Here is a 25,788-nt window from a genome sequence, read left to right on the forward strand (position 1 = left end):
TGAAAGTGTTTGGGTGCACTTACCTGATGCAGACCATGCTGCAGAACCCCGGCCTCCTTGAGGCCTGAAAGGAACTACTTTACCTGTGGGACTCATTTACCACCCGGGCGTGGTCGGGGAAGGATACATACCTGATTGGAGGAAGGACACATTCTAGGAACTTCTTCCAAGGCTATTTAAACCACACCCGATCAGCCACACGTGCTTCGCGTTGTTCTGCATCTAGCAGCTGGACGCTCACCGTGTCTGCTCCTGCATCTTGACTTCTGCCACACCTGCCATCATCCTGAATCACCTGCAAAGGAAGGGAACAAGAGAACAGAAGAAGGAAAAGGCCTCACCTGCTAAATCTGCATCCCAGAGACATTTCGCCGACAATCCTGAAAAGGAAGACATTTATTTTTAAAAGCACATCGCATCGATCGCTGCAGCGCCGCATTCTACTCACCTTTACAGGGCGCCTCCATGTTCAGCAGCGACCATCCGGATTCGCAGTCCCGCCCCCGCGCCTGGGGAGAAAAAGGCAAGAACAAAGGTGAGAGAAAGAAGGGAAAAGGGAAGCTAAAACTCCATGTCAAGACTTACCTGTTGGGTCATTCCCTTTTCATTTCGGGTCCGCGCCGCATCCAGGCATTTTCGGACCCCAGCCCCTAAGGGGAAAAAGACATCAGCGTTAATGAGTGAATGAAAAGACATTACCAAAACACTCATTAAAGACTTACCTGATTTCCTCAAGGATTTCACCGCTCACCTCGTGTCGGTGCCTGTTCCCCGGCATTCTGTACCCCGGCCCCTATGGGGAAAAAGACACTAGCATTAGAACATTAATGCATGGACACAAGGGGAACCACTTATAGAAAAACTTACCTGGAAGCCAAGCAAGTTTGGTTCTCACCCATCTGAAAATCCAGTGACGTAACTGGATACCAACGCGCCCCTGCATTAGAAGCAGGATGGAGAGCTTGTCCTTCCAGACCCTAAAGTGAGACACTACGGGGAAGCACAGAAGGGTTTGAGGAGGATGAGAGGGGGAAGTGGGAGGCCGATTGCATTACCCCGCAGACAGTTAACCCCCTGTTCTCACCTACAGAAGGATACTTCTGCGAGTCAGACAAGCCAGATCTGGGGCCCGGTCCAGTCCGTCTTTCGAACCCTGCGCATCGCCTTAGACGAGGTCACAGCAGCGCGAACCAGGCCAGCGCCCCCGTGGGAGTCAGGTGAGCGTGACACCGGGCTAGGGTAGCAGCTGAAAGATCCTGGAATTATTTGACTCTGGAATCTTCAAAAGTAATTGCATCCAGTTCTCTTGACCTCTGAAGGATATCCACTTTATGTTTGTAGTGGTGACACCTTACCAGTACCGATCTTGGCCCGCCCGGGAGGCCCCCAGCTCTGTGGACTCTCTCAAACTCCAATGGGCGTGAGATCGGGGAGGGAGTATAGAGGCTATGAGGTCTTTGACCCTCCTTTCTAACGATGTGGGCGTCTCACCTGGGGATTCTTTAAGACCTTGTATTCTAATGTTCGCTCTTCTCTCTCTATTTCAAGGTCATCAACCTTGGCCTCCAGATCCCGGTTCCTCTGTTCCAATTCTTGGAATTGACCCTCTGCCTTCATCTCTATTATCAGCCGATTGCTGGTAGTTCTCCAGTACTTCGACCTGGTCTTCTATTCTGTGGATCTTATCTTGTAGGAGGCTGACCGTGGTGGTCGTACTGGTTCTGAAAGTTCCAATTTCCCCTAGCAGGAGGCGGATGTCAGCTTTTGTGGATAGTTCTTGGTCTCAGCATGGAATCAGGGGGTCCTCCTGGGGGGAGGGAGCAGCCATTGGTGCGGCCTCAACAATATTTCTGCAGCTTCTGGACAGACGAGGCCGACGTACTGATCTGCATGCAAGGCTCTCTTTTGGCTTCTTTGCCAAGGTGTTATGCGTTGTTCATGCACCTAGGACCTTCTCCCAGCTGCTGCTTTCGGGTGCCAGAACGCTCTGTCCCCTCCCGGGGGGGGGGATTTACTCCTTCGGGTAAGACTTTGTTTTGAGGCTTTTTCGTGTGGTCTCTAGTCAGAGCACCCCGTGCCCGGCCTCCCCCCGGATGTGCACAGAGCGTTGCTTCTTTCACTTTTTGATGAAGAGAGGGAGCCTGCTGTGTGCACTTGTGTTAGACAGTACTTTCACCATGGAACTCAAGGCGCGACACTCAGTATCACCGTGGGCGAGGGAGACACTTGCTGACCCGTGTGGGGTTTGAGTGGGTGGCCCTCTGTGTGCCACCTGAGCTACCTCCGGCACTTGGTCTGATCCCTCGCCGTGGCTCCCCTCTGGGTAGGAGTTTGTTTGTTTGATCCTGGGGCAGGGGTGATCCTCCTGGATGACTACGACGATTTCCTAAAGGCCCTTAAAACCATGTTTGACCGCCCAGAGCAGGTCCATAGTACCCAGGAATGCCTGCTAGACTTTCAGCAGGGATCCGAGGATATGCTTACATTTGTAACCGGATTCAAGCAATTGGCCAAGGAAGCGGACTGGTCTCCTGAAGCAAGTTTTACTCTTTTCAGAAGAGGACTGAATGAGGAGATCAAAGATGATTTGGCCAGAGTGGCTCGCCCAAGCTCATTCCAGGCTCTTATGGACCTTGCTATGCAAATAGATTTTCGTATCCATGAAAGGAAGGCAGAGAAGAAAAAATCCAAAGTAACCCCCCGAAGGTGTCCTTCGAGATTACCTCCAAAACTGACAAACCCAGGGTCAGTTACTGAACCAAAACCTATGCAGATAGGAGCCTTCTGTGGACCCATATCCCCGCAAGAGAGGATGAGAAGGATTCATACGGGCTTGTGCATGTATTGTGCCTTGGATAAACACCCGTTTAGAGAATGTCCTCTAACCCCCTCCTCGGCGTTTGGGAAACGCCAGCTCCTGATCCTAGATAGAGCAAGGCTTCGGGAGAGATGTTTGCTCCACGTCTATTCCATCCTTGAACTCTCCTGGACAAAACAGCCTAGTGATTCTACAGGCCTTCCTATCGCCATCCAAGAATAAGACCTACTCCATTTTGGCCCTGGTAGACTGCGGAGCTATGGGAGTATTCATTGATCAAGATTGTGTTTTTAGTCACCACATTCCATATGAGACACGAAGTATCATGCAACCGGTGGAAGCGATCGATGGAAGACCCCTCACTTCAGGACCCATAAGCCTGCAGACTGAAGAGATCCAGCTTTCAATAAACCATCACCAAGAGGTGATCAGATTTAACATCATTAAGTCGGCTCATTACCCCATGGTACTGGGAATGCACTGGTTACAGAAACAATCCTATCAACTGGGCAGCAGGATCCTTGTTTCTCGGCTCAGAGTTGTGTATGTCTCACTGTCTATTCCTGGATTCCTCCTTGACACCTTCCAAAGAACCATCAATCGATCAGCAAGTACTACTCATGGTTTCCAATATCACACAGGTCCCAAAGGCCTATCAGGGTTATGCTGATGTTTTTTCAACTGCCATAGTTCAGGCCCTACCCCCTCACAGACCTGAAGACTGTGCCATAGACACAGAGCCTTCAGCAGTGATTCCCTTTGGGAGGATGTTCATCCTATCCGAACCTGAAAAAAAGGCCCTCCGAGAATACTTGGATACCAACCTTGAAAATGGCACCATAAGACCATCGAAATCCCCAGCTGGAGCCTCGTTGTTCTTTGTTCCCAAGAAGGACACCAAGGAACTTAGACCTTGCCTCGATTATCGTGGATTAAATCAATGCACCCTCAAGGACCGTTACCCCTTACCCTTTGGATTAAATCAATGCACCCTCAAGGACCGTTACCCCTTACCCTTGATCCCGGATATCCTGGAAGCGGTGAGAGGAGCTGTAATCTTCACGAAACTGGATCTCAGGAGTGCCTATCATTTGATTCGTATCAGGGAAGGAGACGAATGGAAAACAGCCTTTAGAACACCCTTTGGACACTTCAAATATCTGGTCATGCCCTTTGGACTTGCTAATGCCCCCGCAGTCTTTCAACGTTTCATGGATAGGGTGTTCTCTGACATACTGTTCCTCTTCGTCATTGTCTATCTGGACGATATCTTGAGCTACTCCAAGGACCTTCTAAAGCATGAAGAGCATGTAAAGGCAGTCTTACAACGACTACGTGAACACAGACTCCTAGCCAAACCCGAGAAAAGCTTGTTTCACGTTACTTCTGTTCATTACCTAGGATTTGTCCTTAGCCCAGAAGGAATAGGTATGGATCATTCGAAGGTAAAAGCCATACTTTCTTGGCCACTTCCGTGAAACAAGTTCAATCCTTCCTGGGGCTTGACAATTTCTACCGGAAGTTCATACCCACCTTTTCTGAGATTGTTCAACCGATCATTGCTCTACTGAAGAAAGACACTCCCTTTCTCTGGTCTGCACCTCAAGACAAGGCATTCCAAAAAGACAGAGTTTACTCAAGCCCCCATCCTGGCCCAACCCGACATTCATCGGCCGTTCCTAGTGGAGACGGATACCTCTAACTACGCAATAGGAGCAGTGTTGAAGCAGGAATTTGAGGAGAAATTGGAACACCCCATTGCTTACCTTTCACAAACTCTGACTCCCAGTGAGACACATTATTCCGTCTTGGAAAAGGAATTGTTAGCCGTCCACCAAGCCTTCACAGAATGGCGACATCTACTCCTGGGAGCTAGACATCCAATCCAGGTCCGCACGGACCATCGCAATCTTCAAGTTCTACAATCCTTGGAGTGTAGGAATAGTCGTCAGGCCCGTTGGGCCTTCTTCTTTGCCCAGTACCAGTTCCACATCAGTCATGTTCCTGGATCACAAAACATAATCTCGACATCCTGACTACGAAACTATTGAAGATTGGGTGTTAGGCGGAAACGTGTGCAGTTCCCTTAGGGACCACTGTAAAAAGTTTAAGACTACAGGAGTAAGCAGTAAACCCAATTGATAGCAGTCTGCACCACCCAGATTTACCTGGTAGCTGTGGCTGAGCAGTCGGACATCTCTCAAGAAGAGTTGGGCAGTATATAGAGTATACACAATAGGGCTAAAAATACAGTAGCACAAGCAAACACTGACCAGCGCTTTGGTATAAAAGATATAATTATTTATTTAAAAACACACTTGTAAAAATACACTGGCACTAATATGTCAAGCAAATTCAAACACAGTCACTATAAGTATATACACCTCCCTAGTTAATTATTCGACAAGTCTAGGTTAAGACACCATTTATTTAGCAAAACAGAGGTGAGCGTGTAACTGTAGATGACACTCCAATAATTTGTTTAAAAAGGGAGAGAAAAGGCAGAATAGGAAAATAACACAGTACCAACACTTTTAAGAAACCACAGCAAGTCAAGAAAGGTAGGGTCTACTGTATAGCAAAAAGTTCATAGGCCAGGCCCACTCTTGAAGAGAGTAAGGCGGAATGTGCCCAAGATCACACAGTGGAATTGCACTCAAAGTCTTTGCAGAAAAGTCAAAAGAGGTTGGATCAGTTCAGAAAGGTAAAGTTAGCAGGTCCGAGGTCACCCCAGGATAGAGAGTCAAGGATTTACGGGACACCTTGGACAATCTGTTGCAAGGGAGACCAGGTGGGACACAGTACCTGAAATGGTGAGAAAGCTCCAGCGGGGGGCAGTTGTTCCTGGCAGCGGGTGCAAGTCGGGGCTTCGTCCAGGGGAAGAGAAGATCTCGACGTGGAGGAAAGCTGGAGGTCGTTGCATTGCCAGGGAAGAAACCAGCCGCAGAGTTTCCCGGTTAAAAGGCACAACCCTTTTATTTGCGGTAGTGGTGAAGCGTGGCTATCCGGCCGCCGGGGTGCTTGGCACAGGCGATTCCACCACGAGACGATCCAGGAGGGCGAAAATGGCGAACTGGTTGGTCCCACCAGCACAAAGGGAAGAAGACTCTCCTGGAAGAAGATCTCCTCTGTCCTCGGGGAAGTGGTGAGTTCGTACAGCAGGGTTCCACCGGTGGTGTCGTCGTTGTAGATGGCTCAGCTTCTCCCCACTTCGGATTCTTTAGGTCCTGTGGCCACTTCTGAAGTTCCAGTCCCCAAAGCCCTGCTGTTATGCAGCAAAACCCCCATTCATCAGCCTAGCTGTCACTCAAACATGCTAAGTGGTGAGCCGGGCGGCTCACCACTGGGCCAATCACACAAGAGTGCGACTTGAGTTGCCAAGGCAACTCAGTCCAGGGTGCCTAATCCCCCTCCCACACATCCTGTTGACCCCAGACAGAGTGGCACCCTTTGGAGGGCTTCTGTGGAGAATAAAAAAATAATAATAATAATTTGGTATTTATATAGCGCTACGAACCCTCAGGTATCTGAGCGCTGATTATTATTACCCACGGTCTGTGGTGCTCATTTATCGACCTCGGAAGGATGAAAGGCTGAGTTTGGCCCAGCCGGGATTCGAACCTGCGTTAACAAGCTTTGCACCGATGTCAAAGTGAGCGCTCTACTCGCTGTGTCACTTGACTGCCAAAAAGTCGAACAAAGGGCTCGACTTGGGTTAGAGTTTCAGAGGCGAACACAAACGCCATTTTAAAACCGAGTCCTGGCAAAAAGACCCAACCGGGGAATAAATATTAAATAAATAACCCGGCGGTATCTTTAACATTGCACCAAAAAGTGGTGCGTTTAAAATGAATGGGAAAATCCCATAGGAAATATTCTAGAGGAATATTTTGCGTGGTATCCACTGCCACCAGCCAGAAACTCGACAAGGGTAGACAGAAGTCAGTCCCAGGGTATGGAGTCTATGTTTGAGGGTCACTATGACACCCCTGTGTTACTGCACTGAGGGTGCTGTGTAACACACATACCAAAAACACATGAAGCCCTATGGAGTAAAAGACCCCATAGCCCATAAAACACATTACATAGTCAAAGGACATTACATTCTCAAATCATGCCTAAGAGTGGGAGAAAAAGAGTCTCACTCTTAGCAGGAGAAAAAAAGAAACCCCAAAAATCCAGCAAAGCTGCTGGGGGACTCACTAGGTTTGGGAAATTAGCCTGAACAGAGAATTCTCCCTAACATCAGGCCTATCCTAAGATGTTTCCCCACACGATTTTTGTAGCTCAAGCAGTCAGTCTTCTGGAAGAAGTTCGGATGCAAGCCCAATCCTCTGAGCTCTGGAAGTATATTTCAAGGAAGAATCAATGGAATCTGAGAACCAAGGACGGATATTTGTTCAAGGATAATGCTCTAGTCATCCCCACACAGAAATAACAACAAAGGATAATAAACCTCTGCCACAATACCCTTCACTCCGGACATCTTGGCATCACCAACACCCTCCGTCTTATACAAAGACAATTTTGGTGGCCTAGAATGAAGACTGACGTACAACTGTACATCTGAGCCTGTTCTACCTGTAGTCAAAACAAACAAGATAACAAGAGACCGGCGGGTCTCCTTCTACACTACCAACAAGGCCATGGGAATTCATCGCTACAGACTTCATTGTGGAATTGCCACCTTCCAGGGGATACACGACTATCATGGTCACCACTGACTTGTTCACTCGTATGGCTCATTTTACACCCCTGTAAAAACTACCAACCTCATCAGAACTCGCTGGAATCTTCCTGGAACACATTTTCCGCCTTCATGGACTTCCTTGCAAGATCATATCAGACCGAGGACCCCAATACGTCTCACAATTCTGGAAACATCTCTGTCGCATTCTAGGAATCCAACGCGCTCTCTCATCAGGTTATCATCCACAAACCAACGGAGCTACGCAAAGTGTAAACCAGGCCCTGGAACAATACCTTTGTTGTTTCGCCACCAAGGTGCAGGATGACTGGTCGCTCCTAATATCCGTGGCTGAATTCGCCTACAACAATTACGATCACTCAGCAGTTAAGACCAGCCCCTTTTATTGCAGTCAAGGATTCCATCCATCAGTTTTACCGTCTGTTCTTCCACATCCCACACAAGTACCTACCGTCGACTCCTGGATTGAAACACTCATCAACATACACAAGGAAGCCAAAGAACACTTAGAGAAGGCCAGAATACATACTAAGTGATATGCAGATACCAAAAGAAGACCAGGGCTTTCTTATGCAGTTGGTGATCAAGAATGGTTGTCCTCGAAACTACTACCCCAACATTTAGGGTCAAATAAATTGGCCCCCTGGTACTATGGTCCATTTTCCATCAAGGAAATCATAAATCCAGTCTCATACCGGCTCAAGCTACCAGACTCCTGGAAGAAAATTCACCCAGTTTTTCACACTTCTTTGTAAAACCCTATATCCGATCCTCCCGGAAATCCTGCAGACCCACTCCTGTGGTGGTGGATGACCAACTGGAATATGAAGTGTCCCGAATATGCGACTCCAGTTATAAACGGGGTCAGCTTCAGTACTTGGTTGAATGGAAAGGATATCCTCCTAGTGAAAGAACCTGGGAACCAATTTCTAATCTGAATACCCCTTGATTGCTCAGAAGATACCATCTCATACACCCAGGCAAAACTGGTGGAACAGATTTTCGGAGGAGGCATGCTGTCATGACCCACAGAACGCGCCCCTTTTGGACTGCATGTTCCTTATCACAACAGGGCTTGCACTCATTGGTACCTCCAACTTGGCCGTCTAACGTGAAACGCCCTCCTCGGTCTTCACGTCGGACATAGCGTAATCTACAAATAGATAGCGCCCTCACGGCCCCGCGCGTCTCAATGCTATTGCAAGTAGCGACTAGACGTGTGCTCCGTAGTTCGCTGAACTGTTATCGTGGTTCCTGGACCTTCTAATTCTATTCCCTTTCCCCTCTTCCATCTTCCTTGCTTCCTGGACCCGTGTGCCGTGCTTGCGCACCTTCTTCGTTTCCTGGATCCCCGGAGTATCTGAATCCCGGAACTCTGAACGCACGCTGGAGCCAGAAGAGGCTCACGCTGGCTTATACAAGACCAGGTCCGTGTGTAAGAAGACACCGCCCAAGAAATCCTGCAAGGATCGCTCTCAGGTGAGAAAGGAGGAATTCCGTGACATGCGATGAATTTCAAATGTGTGCGGGCTAGGCTTGCAGCGAAATCTCGCCTTCAGCCGGGCATTCTACAGGAGCTTGGCAATCAGGCTTCCATACAGCCTGCGCCCCTTGGTGGTCTCCCCTAAAAGTATTTTTAATTGTATAACTATATTGTCATTATTGAAAAGTTGATATTTTTTTCAACTGTTTTAATAAAAAAAATTTAAAAGAAAATGCGTTTCTCATCGGCATGATTAAGAAAAAGAAATCTACTTGGGGATACGGTTAGATAGCCTTCTAGTGTACAGACTAAAAAGAAACTGCAATGGTAACAGGGGAGGTCGGTGTGGCACACCACATCATAGATGTTTAATTCAGCATTCGACTGATGATAGACCAAATAGTTCTCTGTCTAGAGCGTAGCATAAAGGAGCTGATTCCATCCCGCTCCGTCTCACTTGGTGTGCTTGCGGGTGGAAGTTGAGTTGTCTGGTGTGTGTTTGCTACAGTCACCTCAGACACAGCAACAGCTCGGCAGCTATGGAAAAGCACAATCGGAAGAGGGAAGGGAGCAGTTTTTTTGACAAAAGAAGTTATTTAAAAAATTCTATTTAATTGCACTAAAGTGTCATTTTTTAAAATATAAATAAAGAACAATGCATGCTTTCTGAAAAAAACAATACAAGTGTTGACTGAAATACTGTAAATGGCTGTGTAAAATCGGATGCTGGCAGGAACGCTATGCATTTTTAGACATAAGGACAACAGATTGTTTTGGAAATTTGTAAATGTATAAATGTGCCCAATGATGGGGCCAAATATTGCACCAGGTTGTGTATAGCCTTCAGTGAAATGGGTGTTAAACCGGAAACCTGGTTCTGTAGCATTATTTTTCCTGTGTCTAAATATGAGGAAAAATCTCATCCCCTGCAGCTATAGAAATGTTTCTGGACATGGCGTTAAAGTAGATGCGACAAATGTTCTTTATTTGGTAACAACATAGGATGGCAATATCAGTCTTGTGCGGTATTTCTAATAGAGAGAGCATGGACTAATGGGGGTGTGGTGCTAATGTGATTGACAAAACACCCCCCAATAACGCAATTGGTCTTTTTGTGTTTGTCTCATAGGAAATGGGGGCAATGAGAGACTTTTGAATCTTCAAGCATTTATGCACATGCGAAGCATGGTATTTTATGAAACATCCCTACCAGAAAGGTATGTTGCTGAATGTCCTTTTAAAATTTAAAAACTTTATTGATTGTGCTATAGGTTTAGTGGCTCTAATGGACTGAATACTTTACATATATTTTTGGGTTATATTGTATCTTTGATGCAGGTTGACTCCTCCCGTACCCATGATTTGGGTGTTTTGAAAAATGTGTGCAATCCGAAGTAATAACTATTCTGAAAAATACCTCTACTACATTGAGTTGGGCTCCTTACTGCTACTTGCAGCAGATAAAGTGTGATTTTTCAGCCATTTTGATGCTGATGCACCCAATGGTGGAAAAGATAGTTGCTTGATTTAGTTTAGCTATTTGCGTAAATTTATGTAATGGATTGGTGCCCTTTTATAAGTGTATTTTGAGGTGACTCAGGTTTTTTATCGGGTTTTTTAATAGTGGTTGAAAGAGTAACTATCCCATGGAATCAGGTGTTTGGACACAATCAAAGAACAGGATTGATGAATGTCAAACGCAAATTGGTCTCTGACAGAAACATGTTGGGTCTAATTGGATAACACTACAGATTTTGTTTGCAAATGTTGGATGTGTGTATCATTGTGTTGACAAAATGTATTGTTCAAAGGTGGTGTATATTTGGGTATTATATGTGTCCTTTGTCCTGATCTGGTGATAGGGGTCAAATAAGAAACCTTTTTTTACAAAGTACAACCATTTTTAATGAAAAAGATTTTTATGTGAAAAAAACAAGAATGTCTTGTATTAAATGTTTGATGACTAATTGAATATAATAAAGTTGTATTTTTGATACATAACAAAATAGTGAGAGTGGATGTTTGCAGTAACCAGATGTCACCCATGATGACTGGATAACGTACGTGGTTGATTTCTGTGTTCGATAAAATTGAATTAAGTCTTTCCCTAGACATTGGAATCAGCAGGTTTTCACAATTGAACCTGGTTTTTAGGGATTTTTTTGTTGCCTTATCTGTATTATACTGATGCTATAAAACTTTGGGCATGTTAGAAGCACATGCAAAGGTATTTGCTTGTATACTACTAAAAGAAGTAAATATCTGGATTGAGTAATTTGACTTATTGCCATTTAATCAGACCGGTTTGTGTGCTGGTTCATCTATGTTAGAGAGCACCTTGACTTTACTAATGATAGTTGAGGGCCAGAAATATCATGGCACGTTTCTGTGACCTATATCCATTTCAGTGCTGCATTTGATACATTTTTGCAACAATAATCAGCGATTGGCTATAAAAGCTGGGGGTTCCAGCAGGGCTACTAAAAATGATTATGGCTCACCATGAACCTAACACTGTGAATACATTTAACTGGCAATATTAATCATACGATTGCGAACCAGAAATAACTTAAACACCGGTGTGTTTTAGCGCCAACATTATTGAATCTGTACAACTACAGTGGACTGTAATAAGGTTCATCCACCGAAGCTATGTAATATAAGAATTCCGTGGCTTGGGAATGCAGATGACCTTGTCCTACTTGATCACACAACTACTGGTCTGCAGAGACAACTTAACATGTTGTATAGCTATGCCAAAAAGCACAATGTGTGTGTTAATACCAGTAAGACCAAAAGTATTATAAATAAAGTGAAGAACAATTAACTTACCTCTCAGTGATGTTTTTTCTGATGGATGTACCTTCCCATGGATTCCTCATCCATTTTATTTGTATCCAAGCACAGAGGATCCTTGGAAAGCTTGATACCACCAGGGGACGCAGCCTGGCTCAGTGTAACAAAACTACGCGCTGGACATGAGATTGCGGCCAGTAAATATTTAGACACTGCGCCCTGTGATCTCAGTTACACCCATTTTCCTTGAAGGCCCCGCAGAACCAAGGGTGTACTAGCTATCCGCCAAGCGGGCCTGTTTGGGAGGGAGATGAGAAATCCCTGAGAGGAATATCAAAAAGGTAATTACCAGTAGGTAAGTAATTAGTAGTTCTACTGGATTCCTTCCTCCCACAGATTCCTCATCTATGATAGACTCCTATAGCAGAATATGGATCTTTAGGAGAAAGAATTGCAAGAGGACACCACCTAAACTAGAAAACTTTGGAGACTGTCCTGTCGTAACAGGCATCCTGCCCTAAAAGGTCATCCAAACAGAAATGTTTGGAAAACGTATGCAGACAAGCCAACGTAGCCACTTGGCTAACTTCCAGTAAAGGGATACCCCTCTGTAGGGCAGAGGTGGCAACCGGACGGCGGGCAGAACGAACCCCGAGACCTTCAGCCAGATCATAGCATTCAGAGATTCAGAGAATGATTCACCTTGAGAGGGTCTGTTTAGTCCTTCCAGCATGTGCAATAGCATAAACCACAAGAAGCTGGTCCTCTTTCCTGACCTCCCTCATCCAAGAGATGTAGTAGCTGAGAGCTTGCACACGATCTAGCCAATGGAATCGCTCTTCTCCCTTGGAAGGAAGAGGTGGAGAAAAAAAAAAGACTGGAAGAATGATCTTTTGAGAGAGATTAAAAGCCGAGATGACCTTCAGAAAGAAGGATGGCCTCACTCATAACATCACCTTCTCTTCGGATAAAACAAGTAGGGAGGTTTAACAGACAATGCCTGTAGCTCACTAGCATGCCTCGTGAAAGTGATGGCAACCAGGAAAATACCTTAGGAGTGAGCAATCTAATGAAAGTAGGGGCTCAATCATGCATCCATAAGAAATGCCAGAATCCAATTCAAGTCGCACGTCGGAACCAAAAACTGCAAATATTGAGTAACAGTGGTAATTGTGAAGAAAGGGCCTTGCTTGGTTCTTTTAAAAAATGAGATAGTGGCCAGGTACCCCTTCACAGTGTCAATCCGCAGGCCTGTATAGGTCAAGGACAGCAAATAATCAAAAAAGGACAGTAGACAGGATAAAGGTCGGGATCCTTCTCCCTGCACCAAGCTGGGAATTTATGCCACCTGTAGGCATAAATGGACTTTGTGGCACGCCTTCGAGCTGAGAAGAGTACATTCAGGATGTGAGCCAACAAGTCCCACTCTTGTAACTGGCCCTCTGACTGAGAACACAGGTCTACCCTCCTCGGAAGGTGCCAGGAAGAGCTGATTGACATGTCCAGCAACTCTGGGTACCACTTATTCAAGCCCAGTCTGGAGCTATTAGAATCAACATGGAGCCGAACAGGAGCAGTCTCCTGGAGAACCAGTCGCATGACAGGTATTGGCAGAAACGCACAGTGGAGGCCACCTTACGGCCAGTGAACATCAAATGCCCACACTGCCCGCTCCCTCCCCCCGATCCCCCAAGCTCCCTGCCAAGGAAATTCTCTGGTGCAGAACAATTCACACTTCCTGTTAACACTAGAAGTGGAAAGGAATTCCTAAGGAATTTCCAATCAGACTTTCTGGCAGAGCTCCCACTCGTGCAAGGCAGAAGTCTGTCTCTTCAAAGCATATACAGCAACATACTTCTTTCCGGTAAGGTGACCCGCCGTCAGAGGTAAGAACCACACACGCATTGCTTCTCTGTATAGTTGCAAAGATCCTGCACTACCCTGTTTGTGGATGTAGTGCCTGGCCTCTGTATTGTCCGTCAGGACCAACACAGACTTGCCTTGTCAGAGGGGCAGAAGTTAACCAGGGGAAGCCTGACAGCCCTCAATTACAGCAAGTTAATGTGTTCTCGAGGTTCTGATGGTGCCCACAGTCTGCTCACCGTCAGATCCGACAGATGAGGGCCCCAACGCTTCAGGGGCACATGGGTGACCATTGTTATTTGAGGCCGGTGTTGCCTAAGCAACGCACCCTTTCACCAGTTCTCTCAAAGGGACCACCAAGTAAGGCCTTGAGAAACTCGACTCGATACACGCAGAAGGTATGACAGGTTCCCTTGAAACTGAGATCACTGGCAATGGAGGAGCCACTGACGCGACCTCATACGCAACCAGGATTCCCAGATAACCAGAATGCAGAAGGCCATGAGATCCAGAAGAAGCACAAAGGATGAGAACGGAACTTTATCTTGAGAATGGAGGACTTGCATCATCAGAGAGATGATCACCACCCAGTCCACTGGCAGAAAGGCTCTGCCTCGATGAGTGTCACAGACCTCTACAATGCACCAGAAGGACTAGGATGGTGAAACCTGAGACTTTTTTGAAGTTCAGGAGAAATCACAAATTGTGCAACAGACTGCAAGAGTGGAACAGATGTGCCAATGCCTGATCTAGGGAGCGAGCCAGTCATCCAGGTAGGGAAAGACATGAGTGCCTTCCATCCTGAGGCGAGCCGCCACCACCAGTAGCTTGGTGAAAACCCTGGCCACCGAAGAAAGACTGAACGGCAGGACTGTGAACTAGCAATGAGGTCGATGTAAAAACAAAACTAAGTCCTTCCTGTGCTTCACATGAATAAGCACATGAAAGTAGGCATTCTGAAGGTCCAGTGACAACAACCATCCCTGCAGATCTAGGACTTGGAAGACCCGACCTAGAGAGACTATCTCAAATTTATCCTCGAGTAGTAACAGATTCAACAGATTCAGATCCATGCTAGGATGCAAGCCCTGTGCGTCTTTGTAACCAGAAAATAAGTCGAGCACCACCCTTTCCCTCGTTTTGATCACAATACTGAAGTTGATTGACTTCCTCCAAGAGAAGTCTAGATGCAGCGCAGTACGACAAGCGGAACGGTCTGGAGGGCGTTGAATGAAAGGGAGACAACCCTGTTCAACCACCTGTAAGATCCAAGCATCGGACATGCTGCAGAACCATTTAGTGCTGAACTGGGAGAGTCTCTCTCCCCTATGGTGAAGAAAATTAACTCCACAGGGGATTTGCCACTGGTGGTGGAGGCAATACCGCCTTTTTGAGCGCCTCTTCCTTTCCCCATATGGGACCTGGTTGGTACGGGGAGCCATTTGGCCCCTTCCCCGAGGAGCATAGGAGGCAGAGGGCCTAAAACCAGGACCCCTGCTGGCTGTCACTGCTGGCTGCTGACCAGCCATGTACAAATGCTTGGCTTTAATTTTAAAGGACTGAGGACTCTGCAAAGCCTTGTCAGCTGTAACCCCCGAAAAGGTTATGCCCGTCAAAGGGCATATCAAGGAGCTTAACTTGTACATCTTGTGAAAACCCAGATGTTCTCATCCAAGAGGAACGTCTCCGAACGCTGCCAGTTGCCAATGCACGCCCCGCGCAGTCAGCAGTATTCAGACCCGATTGAAGGATCTGGCGGCAAGCCTGTGTACCATTATGTACGATGAACTTGAACACGTCTCTCACCCCTATATTTGGGAGTGGCTCGGGGGGTTAGCTCACTGACAACCAAAGATCTAAATAGAACTTGGCCAGTGCACAGGAGGCATTAAATGCACCGAGGGCAAGACTGCCCGAGGCAAAAACCTTTTTTCCCCACGTGTCCAATTTCTGAACTTCCCTGTTTGGGCATAGGGAAGGAAAAGAAGTCTGCAGGATGGCACTAGCGTCTTGGACGACCACCAAGCTCTCGGGGGAGGAATGCATGGAAAGGAATGTCATGTCTGAGAGGGCTGGGTTATATTTCCATGCCAACTCCCAATTCACAGCCGGAATGGAGTAGGTTTTTTTCCAGGCTTCCAGCACTGGGCCCTCCACTGATATATTGAAAGGCAGTAGTGTCTCTTTCTTGGGCCTTTCATGCAGAATGTCAGTGAGCTCATACTGGACCTTAGGCCTGGTTGGAGAAGACGGACCCACAGTGTCAACCATCATACCCATACGGTGCTGAAAAAGACACCCGAGGCCTTCCCAGAGTGGGAACTGGGAGAATGTTTAGTTCTTTGGAAGCTTCCAGGCCAACTGGCATCCTGGAGAGCCATAGCCAAGGCAAACATCTCCTTCTCAGTAGAGATATTTAGCAAATTCTACTTCTTGACCTTGGCACAAACACTCCATCTGGGATAGGGCTCTCTTCCTTTTTCGAAGATCTGGACCATCTTCGACAAAAAGGGTTTCATCAGGAGAAGAGCATAGACTTGTGGGTCACCTCGGCACCGGAAGTAAAGGTATACACCGGCGCAGAAGTAGAGGTATGCAGTGTCTCTGAGGCCCCAATGCCTAGAGACAGAGATGATGGCACCAGGATGGGTCTAAGACCGGGCCCATAGGTCTCCAGCGGGTATCCTGCTGACCGCAACAGGTGTGTTGGCAACCTGCGCGCCCGAGGCACTTTACAAAGGGGTTAAGTATCTTCATCTGCAAGGCCTCCCATTCCTTTAGAGTAGAGGATTGGGCCACACACTGTACCTGTGGTGTCGTTTCTGGGGAGCTCCTTGATGGGTGAGAACCCTCTTCTGGGAACAGGAATGATAATGATGTTGGAAGGAACTGCTCAGCCAGCAAAATACTTGCAGTGCTTCTTCTCCTTGCATGTGTCCTCTGACAGACCTCTGCGTCCTGCGGCGAGATCAATTGGATTCACCATTCTTCTTGTGGACATAGGTAAAATGTTTAGCTGCCCATTCCCAAAGGGCCTTACGGTGCATAGACTGGTACGACAGCAGTCCTGTGTTTCAGTTCAGTAAACTTTTAGCCCACATTTCATATCTTGCCTTACAAATTTTACAAAATACTGGAGGTAAAAAGGTCACCACATCATAAAATATAACAAGCAAAGCTCCAATAAAAATACATGTATCCAATTATCTCAATACTGTTAATAAAATTCATACATGCACAGATAAAAATCATACCATTAGTGCACGTTCTTTGATGTATTTTGCTCTTATCCACAAGCACGTGTGAGAAAAGTAGATACACAATACAACACTTTTGATCACATCAAATTTTTTGAGGAACCTTAGTGCTTTCCATGTTGTTGTTATACTCCTTGCAATCAACAATGGGACTAAAAATCTATACCTAAGCGTGCTATAGGCTTTGCAAAAAAACTGAAAATGTGTCAGGGTCTCCTCTGCTAATAAACAAACGGGGCAGGCACGGTTACCGTTTGTGGACCATTTCTTAGTAACATTCGCCAAAGCTAAATTGGAGACGCTAAACTTTGCATACAGCTTACGTGAGACAGGTAGCCTTACCATATCAAGGTATGTTTCGAAACCCCAACCCGTCTTGCTTTCCAGATATAAGATTCCCCCCTGTAGAATTGCTGCAATTAGCAACTCATTCTGTTTCAATAAAATGTCTTACTTTATTCTCGGCGGAGGCTCTATGTCCCTCAGTTGTACAATGTGGGCTTGGGCTATGCCATACATTTATCAACCCCAAAATGTCCAACGAGTCTTTTACTTGCCGTGCTGACGGGAGGGATTTACCACCCTCAGAATCAAGGACATCGGTTATTACTTTTTGGTAGATATAAAGCTCTGGGACTGACCAGATCCTGAGCCAAAAAAAGAGCTGGTCTAAAATAAAACTCTCATTGTATTGGGCTAAATCCAATTCTAGATACATTTGGTTGTAGGGGGCGATTTGGGTAGGCCCAACAATTTCTTTAAGATTGTTCGTTCGGCTAAACCCAATCTATTACAATCAGCGTGTCCCCATAATTCAGCTCCATAACTCGCGGCTGCTAAGGCCTGGGTAAATAACATTTTGATTGCTGGTGAGACCGCACTTTGCCCATGACTATAGAAAAATCTCGTTATACCCCCCACCCATATGTCTCCATTTGCAGGGTCGCTTTCTTAACTTGTGGGGACCAGTTCCCTTGGTCATTAAAACGTATGCCCAAATAATCATATTCCTGTACTTATTCTAGGACAATATTCTTGACTTGAACCAACATTTTAGTGTATTTACAAAACTTCGGACAGAATATCAGCATCTTACTCTTGGACATATTCATGTCCAAAGACAACTCGGTGCATTTCTCCTGGAATGCTTCCAACATGGTCATAAGTCCTTTAGGGAACGTGGACAAGACAACAGCATCATCAGCAAACAGAAGTAGGGGGCATTTATCTACTCCCAATTGGGGGGTGGGGGGTCTAGACATTCCCTTCTTACATGGGCCACGACCTCGTCCATGTATATCAGGTAAAATATGGGGGCCAACATACAATCCTGTCGGACCCCGCTTTGAACCGTAAACAGCTCAGTTAATTCACTCCTCAAACCCCACCTTACAACTGCCTTGTTTTCTGTGTAAAGCTGTATAACTATTTTAACTCCTCTTTTGGCCAAGATTCTCCAGAGGGCTAACCTTGACACAGAGTCGAATGCGGTCCTCAAGTCCACAAAGGCGGAATACACCTTCATCTTCTTTAATGCTGCATACTTCTGGGTGACAAGGTGAAGTCTTGATGCCTGATCTAATGTGCTAACTCCCGGTTGGAATCACGCCTGGAGGTGGTCAATTATGCCATTTTGAGTTGCCCATTCCTGCAGGTGGACACAGATTGATTTGGCAAAAATGTTCGACACTCCATCCATCAATGATATGGGCCTAAAGTTGAATGGGTCACTCCTACATCCCTTCTTGTAATTGCCTCACAGACTTCTTTCATTTCTAAATGAAGGGGCCTACTTGTGACATCCACCTCCTCTCCTAAAACCAAGCGCAGGGTGGGGGCGTGTAGCACTTCCATATCTTTTATGTTCTGCCCCAAAAAATGTAATCCATGTGGATGGGCTCATTTCGTTAACCACGCCCTTGTCCTGGTCCTCAACAAAGCCATTAACTAATCTTCAGAATGTTCTAGTATCCCCCTTAGATATCATTTTGTCTGGGCAAAAATATTTTTCTTCATTACTATTATGGCCTTGTATTCAGCGCTGAGTGCTCTAAATTCTAGTTTGCCCTTGGGTTGTCTACTTTTTATACAATTAAGGATGGCACTCTTTGCCATTCTGCATTTGTCTTGGGAGGATAGCTCAGGGGCAACGTGCTTGCCCTGGAAGCAAGACAACATGGAGCAACCAGGGTTCGATCCACGTGTCCGCACTTAGAAACCTCTGGGTATTAAGCGCGTTATAAATAAACTATCATATCATATCATGCATTCCCTGTCAAACCAGGGGCAACATAATCTTGCCTTACTTTTATACTTTTATTTGGCTGTGACACAAAGGGCCGAATGGTCTCCATAACTTCCGAGAAGGAACCTATAAAGGTCTGTGTCCCTCATATTTGTCTGTACCAAATTATTTATTGATGGAACTATATCCTTATATCAGGGGTTTGACTGATGTGAGGTCGAGATCGGTCCACTTAATTTGTTTTTTGGCAATCCCCTGCATACTTAATGGAACACCATATGGTTGACCAAAATTGATCTTATTGTTGAGTCCCCCGCTCTGTTTGGACATTTGTACACAAAGGTTTATGGTCACTCCCCTCCCCCTCCAAGACCTCAAAGTCTGTTATCCTACCCCATTGCTTCACGGATGATAATATAATCTCGATATGTGAAGAGCCGCCGTGCCCCTCAAACGTTGGCCTCAGGGGCTGATCTTTCAGGAATCGGTCATTACATGCCCTGACTCCCAGCCCCAATAGTGCTGTGGCACTTTTAAGTGCTGAGGGGTGGTTTCTTTTCCCTGGGAGGAAAACCAACAGTGGTATATCCCATGCCTCATCCAAGTCCTCCCACAACCCCTCTAGGTCATTAAGTGGCTCAATTTGGACATTGAAGTCCGCTATGATCAGGATGCTATGATTAGTTTGCCATGGTCTTGCCATGGTACTAGAGTTTGGCTCGTCGTTAGAAGTAACTATATTATATATGTTATGTTATATATGTTACATAGGGAGACCCGATTTGGTTCCTTATCCCTCAGGATCAGGTACTGTGCATCTGGTGATGCTGTGTTTGTTTTATTTATTTATATTGCGCACCAGACCCAAGGGTATTAGGGCTCGAAGGCATAAAGAGGGTTGTTAAGCTTATGTTACATTAGTACAGGAATACGTACAGCTATGGTTACAATGCTGTATGCATGAACAACAGGCAGAGCGAGGGTTATACAGAAGTAAGTATGCACTGCTGTAGGACAAGTATATACAATAAATGTAGAGAATTGCTGCGAGACACATATAATACACATATATACAATAAATGCTAGGAGTTTGCAAGTGATGTATGGTCAGATGTCGTGTTCCTTTATCCAATGGATGAGATTAGTAGGTAAGGTAGACCTTCCCTTAAGGCAGGGGGGAGGGAGTTCCAATATTGTGCTGCTTTAACAGGGAAGCTGATCCCACCAGATTTAGTATGTTTAAATCTAGGTACTAATAGAAGGTTTGAGTTGACTTTCCTTAGAGGGTGAGTGGCTCCTTGTCTAGTAAATCAGGCTGTGAGGTAATGTGCGGCTGATTGGTTAAGACATTTGTGTGTCAAAGATGCAGTTTTAAGGAGAATCTTGTCTTTCGTAGAAAGCCAGTTGACAAATCTCCTAAGGCCAGATATGTGGGCATTTTTAGGGAAGCTTAGGGCAGCTCTTAGGGCATTGTTTGAAGGGTCTGAATCTTGGACGTAATGTATTTATTGCTGCCTACATAGAGGGCGTTGCAATAGTCCAATTTGGACAAGATCAGGGCTCCCGCTAAAGTAATGCAGTTGTTAGGAGATAGGAAGGGCTTAGCTGCTCTGAATAGCTTGCAAGTGTAGGAGGTGGCTGAGGCCATAGCATTTACTTGTTTACCAAAGCGTAGAATCTATGTAAAAGCCAAGGGTTTTGACTTCCTTAGCCACAGTGATGTTGTTGTCAATTATGAAGGGTGAGTAGTTCGGGCCTAGTTTATTAATATTGGATGGGGTGCCTAGAATGAGGGGTTCTGTTTTGTCATCATTCAGGCATAGACCGTGAGATGCCATCCATGCCTGGATCTATTTGTATGTCCAATACCGTACTGGTCCAGATTGCTCCCTTTCTCCCAGTGGCTCAGATGTTGGCACCATTACCATCGGCCACACTTCCAACGGTACCACCCCTGCTACTTACAGCCATTGTCCCCTTTTTCTTCTTGATGACTGAGGCTCTTTATCAGGTCTCGTATCTTGGCTATGAGAGGGCTGAGGGTCGGCTGTATTAATATGCATCTCCATCACCTGTCCCCGCTCCTCCCCTTGGCGGGTGTCATGTAACATAGTTCCTACCCCCTTCCTGCCCCTCAAAGGGGCCTATTTCGTATACGGCCATCAGGTTCCTGTGTTTACTAGCAGATCCATTAGGGGTGTGGGTGGGTTTACTACAGGGTCTAAGATGGGCGCTATGTTCTCTGGCAAGATCATCCATTACCATAATACAATTGCGGCTGCTGCTGTTTTCCCTAAGGGAGGACACTTTGGGTTTTAGTTTTTTGCCATCAGGCCTCTAGTCCTGCGTTTCATGACCCTCCCCCTAGGTAGTATAAATAAATCCTATGGAGTTCAGATACAGACATTTGCGGGCCGTATTCTGCACAAGGCTTGAAGACTGAGGCCTTCGCCAAATTAAGCATATTTCTGTCGAAACAAAGCAGGTAGCATGTTCCTGAGCCTGACTGGGTTGAGGAAAAAAGGAACTGAGGTCACAGAGCATTGCACCTTGACATATAATGGCCCCGTTAAGTGCGTCATGAGGCGGAGTTGGGAAAAGCAGAGGTTTAACGGTGGAACTCATGCGCTTCCACCTGCCCCGTCCCGGTGGCGGAAATGTTTCAGAAGATGTGTTGGGCTGGGATACAAATATCATAGGAAGGAAACCATTAGAATAGTAACACACACTGAATTAACTTCCTGTATAAGTAGTTACCAGTACCATGTTGTATTAATTGACAAACAGCCGATATGGCATGAACAATTGTTGCGTGTACAGCAATTAATAAACAGTTACATGGAGCTATTCGATCCCTTGCGGCACAACATTGTGGCAAATCGCAAAATCCAAGATAGATTTACCTGCTGTGAAATATGAAGACATTTGAGGCCAACCAAGATTAAAGGCATTGTCTAGGTTCGACAACACATGGCTGAAGAAACTGTGCAATTGTGCGCACAGACTATACAGGTTTCGAGCTTTGTCTGTTGGACATACAACATACATTGATTACAAAGCTTACATTTTGGTATTAAAATTTGCCAGTCCTATACTAACACTACTATATTATATTCGGGAAGCGTTTATCCTAGATATAAATACCACTAATACCACCATCTGGAAACCTATGAAGTACTGTTGAATATGGATTAATTATACAAAAGTAGATTTGGCTGAAGGCTGTCAGAAGAAAATGACAAGCAGAATTAAACATATTGTTGCAATGTCATATAAACAAAACATGATAGACCCACGAAACTAAAAAGCATGCTGGGGAATTCATAAGGATTTGCATGTAAGGCTAAAATAGCTGCAACATCTGTCATTCTAATGGGGTACACCAGGGCCTTCTCGTTTTAAGAGAATTTTTGAAGAGGTGGGGCTGGGTGTTACTGTGAGCACGCCCATTACCCAATGCACAGACATCCTTAGAGAATTATACATATGTAGGAATTAATAACGGACAATAAAACAGTAAAACAATGCGACTTCCAGTAACCACATGTCAAGGAAGTTAGGACAGATCAGCTTGGAGTTGATTGGTTGAGAAAGGGCTGGAAACTGGAGTGGCTATACCCTCTGTGAGAAACCAAAGGGTGTCTCACTGACTAGTCCCTTAGGATTTGTCATCCAGGTGGCCGGGGCACGGCCATCACTGTTGGATCCATACCCCGGGGCTGGACAGGTGCGGGAGGATCACCTGAAAGGGGGGTTCCTGGGGAGTGAGACACCTGGAGGGGGGATGCGGTACCACTACACCCATTTCCCTGCAGAACACCCTAATTTTATATACTATCTAGGAACCTTATTCCCCGGCCCCCTTTCCTAAACACACCCTGCTGCACGGAAAAAGCGCTTCAGAGAAAGACAGACACTCACACAACCAGTCCGTTTAACATTCTCCATTATCACGGTCAGGCAGAGTCAGGCACTTAATCTTGATGACTTGCACCTGAATCCTGTTGCCTTTCCCCACTGGGATAAAAGGCAGAGCATGGGAGCATCTAGGAGGCAAGGCAAGAAAGGCGAGCAGAACCAGCAAAGCAGCAGGAGAGCAGATACCATAAAATTGGAGCGACTATGGAAGCTGGGCAGAAGGGGCCAAGAGGTGAGAGAAGGGCCGCGGTACGGCCAGCTACAGAGTGAAGGTTGCACAGACTTTTCAAAGGAAACCTCCCCGCTAATGCACAAGGTGAAGGCGGGCCCTCCTTTGGGTGAGCAACGGAGTTGGGAGGAGGCGAGCCGTGCCGATAGCCTTGACTTCAAGGAAACGCTGGATGAATGGTATCAAGCGCTACCGGTGAGGGAACTATGAGACCGGCTGGAGTTATGGAGTGAAAGATACCAAAACGTTTGACGAGGCTCTCAGGGTTTTGTGAAACAGCGAGCGAAAGTACATTGTAACCAGAACAATGAATGCAGATGCTGCGCGTGTCGTAGAAAACCGCAAGGGAAGCCTGCAACATTGCAAATGTGTTTAAGGCTGAAATATATGTTAAGAATAGCAGAGTGGTCCGGTAATAGAATATTACCTTCTTGAAAGGCTCCGTATCCAGAGTGAAACTGTTAGATTGAAAGTAAGATAATGGGAAAGAATGAAAATACCAGAAGGCCTTAGGAAAGTCCAACCCACGTAAAAGAACGTCCAAGTGGTCATACGAAGGTGCAAGGAAAATTCGTGTACAATCGAACGTCTTTGAGCAGTGGGAAACAAAGTGAATAATCGTAAAGTAAAGCTAAGTGAACTATATTGTAAAGGCAAATGTGAACCCGATGGAGGGATGCCACACCAATGTTTAAAAAGACATCACGACTTCTGGAGTGTTATAAGCTAGTTGAACTGATGAAGTTAACAAACTGTGATTCGAAGGCATTAGTGAACCCGACGGACGGATGCCAAATGAAAGCAAGGGTAAGTGAATCCCGCATTTTGTTAAAGTGACTTCACACTGGTGTAAAAACAAACAAACCCAATGAAGGGGGCATCACGAGGAAGCAGACGGAAGAGGAGAATCTCGCATGGTGAAAGCTTGGGAAAGTTTTGTGACGCCAAGCAAACAACATTGATTCGAGAGATCCTGCCTTTTCTGAAGAAACTGCTTCCTGATGCATATAGGCCCAAGGGGTGCTCGTAGTCATGCCACTGATTCGCCTTGTCCCATGATGTAACGTGGGGAAGTGAGTATACTAGTTCAGCAGTCCTGAACTATCGAAACCCTTTGGACATTTCAGTTTTGTACTACACTCTTTGTTATAAATATTATTGTCCCATACCCTTCTGTTATATTGAGTAAGGATTTGGCAAAAGGTTTTTTAGTGTAGGCCATTTTGCTTTGACACGACACCACTCATTTTAGACCTAGGCTTATATTTGGTGTTTTTCTCACCCATAAACTGTTTAATATACACCCTTGGATTATACCCCTTGTGTCTGGAGTGCTTCTGATATCCATGCCTTCCTCACACCTCCTACTTTCAACATATTGAGCTTAGCACACTAAGCACTCAAAGTTCTAGGGCACCTGTTCTAGTCCCCTCCAATGGAAGGACAACCAAGTGCACAGGAATGAAGCTGGAAAACAGCAACCATTTGTATATTGTGCCGACGCAAGGTTTTTACAATTAAATCTACTTTCATCAAATGAATTCAAATAATGTGCACCATACCTGAGCAGATTCTTCTTCTAATCGCCGTTTTTCATCCTCTGAATCAATTAATTTTTGCTTGGTCATTAACAACTCTTTGTTGAGTGCATCAGCCTTTTCTTCAGCCTAAAAATACAATTTGAAAGAGATTAACAAAAGGTGATAATCACTTCTCAATTATGCTTGCACTACCTTGGAGAGTAAAACCAGTTTACACATATTTGTACAATTAGATGGCAGAAGATATTATCAAAGTACCCTTTTCATAGTTTAATATGTTATGTAACTATTTTAGTTAATTTATTTAAGTGTTAGCTTAGTCAAATATAATGTTATCAATAATAAAGTAAGATTTATTTCATAGCAATAAAGAATATGTATCCTCAATTCACATGTGCATCAATAATGCCACTTCATAAATCAGTATGTATTTTTTAAAATTTTATTATAGTTTGTTACAAACTTTTAAAAACATTTTTTGCACTTAAGTCCTCACGAGCGCTCATTACTTTTTAAAAAAAGTTAAACAACCTATCAACACTTTACACACACATTTTACATAACAAGCACTCTGTGCCTCTAACTTTTTATGTTCGTCTCATTACTTCACCAGTTTCTTTCTCTTTCATACAATTTACTCTTCTCTACAGATTCTCTTCAATCATTACAGTCAGTGACTATCATTGTCTTCTATCAATAATTTCTGCAGTTTTTCAAGATAAAGTGCGAGAGCTATGATGTGCCTCTGCGAGTCATCATTATGGAATTTGATCCATCATTCTTCGTGAATATATGTCGTGAATTTTGCCAGTTCCACTCCTAGATGTTTTGTTCTTAAGTTTTTCAACTCGGAACATTCTAATACAAGATGTTTCAATGTCTCCTCAGATTTGGTGCAGAATCGGCATAGGTCGTCTTCACTTCCGGGTA

At 45.3% G+C, this 25,788-nt stretch overlaps 1 protein-coding gene across 5 annotated transcripts in view; it reads right to left on the reverse strand.

The window, feature by feature from the left end:
* The window catches only part of RABGAP1 (RAB GTPase activating protein 1), a 3,038,993-nt gene that overhangs the window by 242,427 nt on the left and 2,770,778 nt on the right, over positions 1-25,788 (reverse strand). For all 5 annotated transcript variants that reach the window (XM_069609645.1, XM_069609642.1, XM_069609641.1 and 2 more), the window contains one exon: positions 24,880-24,984. In XM_069609645.1, coding sequence (XP_069465746.1) covers positions 24,880-24,984 — 105 coding nt within the window. The remainder of the gene's footprint in view (positions 1-24,879; positions 24,985-25,788) is intronic.

Source organism: Ambystoma mexicanum, chromosome 8 (genome assembly GCF_040938575.1).
Source record: "Ambystoma mexicanum isolate Mex_15411 chromosome 8, UKY_AmexF1_1, whole genome shotgun sequence".
Classification (NCBI taxonomy): Eukaryota; Metazoa; Chordata; class Amphibia; order Caudata; family Ambystomatidae; genus Ambystoma; species Ambystoma mexicanum.